Raw genomic sequence first — 7,463 nt, 5'->3', positions numbered from 1 at the left:
GCGGGGATTCTTTAATAACACTGCAGAGAGGAAGCGTGAAATGAATAACTTTATCTACGTATGCTGTGAAGCACGAGGGAAACAAACTTTCATTTCGTTACGTAACTCCGTGTTGATTAAAGACAGATAAATCACCCCGATGCCTCCGTATTTGCATGTTCCGTGCGTATTTGCTGCTGATCTAATCTGCACAAAAATAATTGGATGAAAAAGCTCATCTGTCTCTCATCCCATTCATCAGCTCTCATTTATTTTTAACAACCACTCAAGCTTGACTTTTTTTTTGTTTTGTTTTTTTCTCGTCTCTCCGACTGTTTCCCTTTTATGTGAGTGTCATCAACCATTCCACGTTCTCTCTCAGAGGGTTCCTTTGTTTCGTCGTCGTCTCTCCTCTCGCTCCCGCGGCTCTTATCAGGAGGAGCGACGCACCTGAGAGCACTTCACACTGTGGAGAAGAGGCTCCATCAGGCCTCTGCACACAAACACCATCATCAACAGTGCTTCCAAATACCCAGTGAAAGACTGCGGGAACTCCATCAAACACAGACACTAATGCACCTTCACGCTCCCAAATGAACTATTGTCTCGAAGCTTTTGTTTCTCACATGAAACACTCATCATGCGTAGCCAGATCTTCTCGGCGCCGCGTCAGAAAGCGAGTGTTTAATCCACGTGCGTGTCTCTGAGGTGTCTGACTCCGGCTCTGCCGAACACCAGGATGCAGAACACGGCTGTCATGACGGCGTACCACGTCAGCACGGTCTTGACGGCTACGGGGAAGTCGGGATGCGACGTCACCGGCTGTCCTCGGCCCAGACGGAGGTAGACCAGCAGGCGTATCTCAGCGGCCTGTCGTCCCTGCAGCCAGCAGTAGTAGATGCCTGATTAACAAAAAACGATATTTAAATCACAATAAACAACTTTTAGTCGCAAAAAAACGGGAGGTGTAAACACACTGTAAAGGCCGGCAGCATCATGAAATATGAACAGAGATCGATAAACATGCGTTTTTCAGGAGGCTCGTCCCGGCTGATTGCATTACAGTAAACAGTTTTTGGTACCTGAGTCCTGAATCTTTGCAGGATTAAACAGCAGGTGGTGTCCGGTGTCTATCAGCAGCCGGGGGGGCGCGGCGCCGAGGGTCCGGCCCGACGCGTGTTCGTATCGGTAGATGGGTTCAGATCCGCGGTCCCAGGCCACGGCCATGTTGGCTCGAGCTCCAGGACAGCCCAGGGTCAGGACGCGGTCCGCAGGGTGGCTCAGGTAAAACACTGGTACCTCTACTGGCAGGGAGGCAGAACTACAACACAGAGACAACCTTTTATATACCACGTCTCCATGGATACAGGCACTTACCTGTCTGTCCTATCAGTGCACCTGTAGCTACCTCATCCCAGCACTTACTTGTACCCAAGAAATGCCATCAGAGAAAGGATGCTGGAGGGCCGCTCAGCTGGAGGCGGACAGATCACTCGACAGCTTCTGACCTCCAGCTTGGCTCCAACTCTGCTCCGCTTCAGTTTCCCGAACGCCCGTGGCACCGCCCCCGAGCCGCACGAAGCCACAGTCTGATTGGCCCGTCTGTAGCGTACATGCAGGAAGTGGGAGTGGACGTAGCAGAGGCCGACGCGAACCTGCTCTCCGGGGACTCCACAGCGATCGCAGACCGACCAGGGCCGGAAGCTGGTGAAGACCCGGTACAGCGGCCGAGCAGAGCCGAGTCTTCCTTCACTCCTTTTCTCGCTCGTGGTTTCTGGAGCGAGCCTGGAGGCACAAAATCAGAGCATGAGTCACTCTCTCTCTCCGTGAGTGCCAGTGCTCGTCTGCTTAATGCAAATGTACAGTAAAGTAATGCGGCTGCTCGGGGAGGAACGACCGGTCAAACGCGCTTGTTGATGGAAATCTAGCTGACGTGACTCAGGAACAAACATTCAGCCACAGGAAGACGACGATCTAGTTTCACATCACGTTCAGCCTCACATGCCTCACTGACGCAACAGGTTCTGCAGGTTCTTGGATCTGCATTTTCTGAGATAAAAATATGAAGAACCTCTCTCACTGTAAGGTTGTCATCATGCGGCTTAATGACTTCACACTCACCGCTGCACTTCACTCATAAAGCTGCCGAGTGTGAAGTAAAAATCCAAAGACGTACATAAATACATCAATACAGACAAACTGACGGATTCCTTCCATTTCAGTTAAATGTTCATCTAAAAGATAATAAGCCTTTATTATCTCTGGCTTTCACCCACCAGTGTGAACATGTGGGAGGTTACATGTGACTCATTCAACTGTGAACAAAATTCTAATTATTAAAAATGTCTCAGTGTTGATGGGACGTCTCCATCAGACCTGCACAAACACGCTAACACAGAAGTGACTATCATCAATATCGGTGACAAAACCTGCCGGCTGTAACGTCCGGCTCGTCTTTACTCGTCACCTCGGAGTGAAGCTGAGCGTGCGCGCCTCCTGGATGTCCAGGTCGTAACTGTAGAAGAAGTCTTTGTGGGCGGAGCCGCAGATGTAGACGCCGGAGTCGTCGGTGCCGGCCCTGAAGATCAGCAGGCTGAAGAGGCGGATGGCGAATCGACTCTGCAGGCCGGCGCTGTGAGGGACACGCCTGGGGTCCAGGAGCTTGTTGCCATGGTGATCGGTCAGGGCTCTGGTCTCCCCGGAGCCGCCCAGATGTTTCCGAAAGAACCACACCACTGATTGGACCTGAGACGCACAGGGAACTTAATGACCAAAATATATCTGCCGCGAGTCGATAATGCTGTTGGGCTGATAAACACCACAGACTCAAATGACTTCAGCAGATGCTGAAGATTAAAGTCTCTCATTGTGTCTCGGAGGCCAAATACACAAGAGATTCTCTCTCTTCGCCGCTGTGTCCAACAGCAGCCTGTAACTCTGCTTGATTTCTTCCTCTGTCTGCTACAGTTCCTACTTTTCCATACCAGAGGCTGAAGATTGCAGCTCGATAATAACCTTCAGCCGTTTACACACAAAGGAAAGAGGAGCAGATGTGTTTCCTTGCACTGTTAACTGCACAAATATTAGTTTCTGACAGGTGTCAGAGGTTACAGGTGAGAAGGCTGCCGAGCCAGCGAGCTCAGTTTGAGACTCTGATTCAACATCTGTAAACAACGACACCTCTGGATATCCAGAGCGAGGAAACGCTTTTGTGTGTAAACGCACATGTTTCGCATCATTTTGGCCGATCGTCCACATGGATCCTGTAAACGCACTTTTTTAAAACCTGGTCTCAGGGTGGAAACATTTGAAAAACGCCGCTCTTGCGTTCTCCTGTGTAGCGCTTCGATGACGCCATCGCCCCACCCCTCGACCTCTAGCCTCGACCTCTTAACCCCGCGACGTCTCATTACAACAACTACAGCAATGGCGGACTACATGCTTGTGTTCGTGCTGCAGAAGATATTGAGCCTATCAGGGTTACTAGGGCAAAATATTCTGCTCCTCTGACACGACGCTGAGCAAAAAAGGATTATGGACAACCGACTAGACATCTTCATCTTGTTGTTGTGTTTGGTTTCTCCTTCTACTGTTTGTTTGTATACAGTGTGCAAGCTTTATGCTCATGCTCCGTCTCTTCTACTCCGTTTTTGGTAAATTTCAAGCGCCACCTACAGGCTGGAATATGAGTTACAGCATGTTGAGTCGTTTACAGTGGATCCGTCTGGACGCATATATTCTTGTAACGATGCCGAGGAAGACGGGGGAAAAAGATAGTTTTGGTACGTGTGGACATGGTCTAAAAAGACCTTGGAACAATTTCCAGACATGTTTGTGTGAGCAAACCAGGTATTTAAAGTAAAATATTAATCTTCTCCTGATCCTCACAAAGTGGTTTTTGTGCCCAAACTGAACCACAGATACGTCAGAGGTCGACATTTGTACCAAATGTAGCACATAACGTTCACATTATGTGATTATTAGCTGACTTTGCAGACTGCAGTTCAAGTCACACCGCTGGATACTCTGAAGGACAGCCGGGATCGTCTCCATCCACGATCAACACAGACACAGATCCATGAAACAGCTTTATGTTGGTGCTGTTACCTGATGAGGTTTGCAGTGACAGGGCAGCTCCAAAGTGACTCCAGCCAAGTAGGCAGCGTTAGTGAAGGTCAGGAAGGCCGGACAGGCTGTCAGAGCAAACACATCCTGCCTAAACTCCGGAGCCTCGTAACTCCACACCTCAGGGCGCAGGACGAGCAGGACGAGGAGGACGAGGAGGGTGAAAGAGGAATTACACATCTTCTGTAAAAGTCACAACTTCAGTTAGATATTTGTGCACGTCGCTCTGGCTCATTTCACATCTGAAGAATGAAACTTACTTTCAAAACACAACAGGTTTGATGGAATCTGACGAGCTCACCGAGGACCCGTCTTCTGTCGTCAACACAAACATTTTTTGCTCTTGCTCTTGTTTATGTGTTTATTTGGTACCTCGCGTGTTTGGAGGACTCGGTTCTATCTTCCTTCCTTCGTCTGGGTAAAGTTTAACGCCCTTTACCTCCTCCAACACGTCCTCCAGCAGTTTTTAAATCGCGTTGTGCTGTTTATTTTGTAAATACACACACACACAAACTGGGGTTGCTATGGTAACAACATGCACCTTTGCTCGACGTTCCGGCAGCCATATTTCAAAATAAAATGTAACCCTTGCTGTCGTCATTAGTTTCTGTCCGATCATACGAGATATTACAGCCATGAATCAGGCTTTATTAGAAAAGGTGCAGCTTTTTTTTCAGACCTCCTGGACAGAAGTACACGTGTTTTAACTCTGATTGGTCCTACAGTTGTATCTTACACTGACATATCTCTACAGGATGAAGACGTGGTGTAGTGTGAAAATCTTTGGGGATCCTGTGAACCTTTCTCTGGCGCCGCCGGCAGTTTCACTTATCTTCTGAAATGTTATCATCTCAGCATCTTCCTACAGATGGGCACTAATTAGAGGACAATATCATTTTCCATACCAACATCCCAGAGAAGATGAAAATCACACCTGCTGTACATCGCTGTCACACTGACATGCTCATGATAGTGTTTAGTTTGAGGCAAGCTTACCCAGAGCAGCTCACCATGCACAGCACATAGATATTTAGGTGCAGGTCATTCAAACTGAATCGTGTAAGAAGAGAACTAAAACAGTCAGAGGAAACTCTTGTGACGCTCCTTGTCTCGTCAGTGCAGATGTCTCAGTCTGACCATGGCTGCAACAGGACAGACACAAGTCTGTACTGGCCGTTAGACACAAGTGTGTGAAATCCTGACAGCATCATCACCAACAACATCCTTCTCCACTGCAGCACACTAAACCTGCTGCATCGCCGTAGAGAAATATCTTCCTCAGGAAAAAAAAAAAAGTGCGGTTGCAGCGACGAGGAGCCGCACACAGCTTCATTATCCACGCCTCAGGGTTCGTTGGTGCGAGGTGAGCAAGCGCGTCGTACACTTAATTCATCCTGCACCTCGTCACAGCGCTGCTGCGGGCGCTCGTTGCTGTAATATTGTAAAGTAGAAATAAATGAGTGCAATGATGCGACTCCCTGCTGAGCTGCAGGTCCGTGTGTCACCGGGCCTCCGGCAGGACGACTGAACGCCGACACGCCACTGACCATCTTCACCGCCCGGAGACATAAAGACAAGACTCGGATGATGTAAGCTGGCAGCCGAGTGTGTGTGTGTGTGTGTGTGTGTGTGTGTGGTAGAGTAGTTTCAGGGTTGGTTTTGGGAACAATACAGACGGTGTCAGGACATCAGGATGACTAACTGTGTTCAGAGGGGTAAACACTTCAGATGACACATCGCTGTTTTCCATTAACAACATGGAGTTTAGCTCATGTTTAAAACAACACGTTTCATCGTAGAGAACAAGAACGACAAGGCCAGCTGCATTATAGGAACTGAGTCGGACCTGTCTGGTTTTTGACGAGCCAATGCTTCTTATACCTTCACAAAATGTCTTTATGTTGAAACTCTGTTTGTTTAGGTTGTATTTTTTATTTCTCTCCTGTCAGAGTGCTTATAATCTGCTCTCAGGTTGGGAAAACATCACGGTTCGGCTGTGTTGTGGCAACCTCTCTGTAATATCCTTGTTAAGATAACTGATATTCACCTGACGCTGCCTGTATGTTGTGTTATTGCACATAATCCTGTGTTTGCATCACAACACCAAAACACATTAAAGGGATATTCCGGTGTAAATTTAATCCATGGTCTAACACACCGTGAAACTGTGTTAGACTCCCCCTCGAGAGATCAAGTTAGCAGACCGCTAATTAACAGAGTTTTATCAACCTCAGAAACGACCGCACGACAACAATACACTGCAGTAAATGGATCCAAATATAAACCGCCACCAAAAAGCCACAAATAATGCTCAGAACAGCACCAAACTTCAGCAACAGTACAAATAGGGTCTCAGCACATAGTCCGGGGCATCTAACCTCCGCTAGCTTAGCTGGATTTCTACTGAAAAGCTGACTAATTTACCACTCTTCTGCAGCAGCTTCCTGTTGACGGGAAGTCCTGACGAGTCGATTACCGAGTGCAGTAGAGTTCCGCGGCTCATGGATGAAAATGTATGATTATGACTCCATGGAAAAGCAATCAAATTTCATATGTGTCTTACCTGCCAGTTTATAACAGTTATTATCGAGAGCGGACAGGGAAAAGAACAGAATTGAGCATTTCTAACCGCACTCGGTAATCGTCGCGTCGGGACTTCCCCGACCCAGAAGCTGATGGAGGAGAGTTGAAATCTGTTTTTAGCTTCACAATAGAAATCCAGCTAAGCTAGCGGAGGTTGGATGCCCCGGACTATGTGCTGAGACCATATTTGTATTGTACTGAGGTTGATAAAACTCCGTAAATTAGCGGTCTGCTAACTTCACATGTTTATCAGTCACATGCTTCGTGCCATGTGGACATTTCTATGAAACGTGGCACATCGTGTTCACATTACGTGGTCACCTACAGGTGAGCAGGCCGCCGAGACGGTGAGCTTACTTTGAGACTGTGACACCTCTCGACATTTTTAAAAAAGACCTCGGGACAATTTACAGACATTTGAGTGAGCAAAACAGCAAAACTCGTAATCTTCTCCTGATCCTAACTGAGTGGTTTTGCTGCCTAAACCTGACCGGACCATAAGAACAGCGTCGTCCGTGCATTCTGCCGGTTGTGTTGACGGAGAACGAACGTGTAACCATAAAACACTTTCTCTCAAATGTCTCATATTTACTTATTGGTATTTTATAAAACTGCTTCTGTCCTCAACCACTCTGAATTCGTAAACACATTTAAACGTAATCTTGCATCGACTGTTTGTCCTGCGGAAGAGAACAAGGCAGCTCCTGTTTTTCACAGATTTCAAAGAAGTGACATTTGTTTTATCCTCGTTCTTGAAACAGTTTAATCATTTTTTT

The 7,463-nt window shown here is 47.5% G+C and overlaps 1 protein-coding gene across 1 annotated transcript; it reads right to left on the bottom strand.

Moving 5' to 3' along the window:
• Positions 1-219: 219 nt before the first annotated feature.
• On the bottom strand, positions 220-4,589 carry LOC115584632 (Ig-like V-type domain-containing protein FAM187A). Its single transcript, XM_030422181.1, has 6 exons — positions 4,365-4,589; positions 4,087-4,287; positions 2,447-2,724; positions 1,405-1,764; positions 1,062-1,300; positions 220-881 (listed from the first exon to the last, which is right to left on the bottom strand). The coding sequence occupies exons 2-6, from the start codon at positions 4,282-4,284 to the stop codon at positions 664-666; spliced, it is 1,293 nt and encodes a 430-aa protein (XP_030278041.1). The 5' UTR covers positions 4,285-4,287; positions 4,365-4,589; the 3' UTR covers positions 220-663.
• Between the last annotated feature and the right edge of the window lie 2,874 nt (positions 4,590-7,463).

This window comes from Sparus aurata, chromosome 7 (assembly GCF_900880675.1).
Source record: "Sparus aurata chromosome 7, fSpaAur1.1, whole genome shotgun sequence".
NCBI classification, from domain to species: domain Eukaryota; kingdom Metazoa; phylum Chordata; class Actinopteri; order Spariformes; family Sparidae; genus Sparus; species Sparus aurata.
This window is presented reverse-complemented; position numbering and strand designations above follow the sequence as displayed.

What these genes read in the sequence shown, in the direction of transcription:
- LOC115584632 (XM_030422181.1), bottom strand. Translation starts at nt 4,284, where the DNA reads ATGTGTAATTCCTCTTTCACCCTCCTCGTCCTCCTCGTCCTGCTCGTC. An exon ending in GTCACTGCAAACCTCATCAG is followed by an intron (nt 2,725 to 4,086) that starts GTAACAGCACCA and finishes TGTGCGTCTCAG; the next exon opens with GTCCAATCAGTGGTGTGGTT. An exon ending in ACGCTCAGCTTCACTCCGAG is followed by an intron (nt 1,765 to 2,446) that starts GTGACGAGTAAA and finishes TTGTGCCTCCAG; the next exon opens with GCTCGCTCCAGAAACCACGA.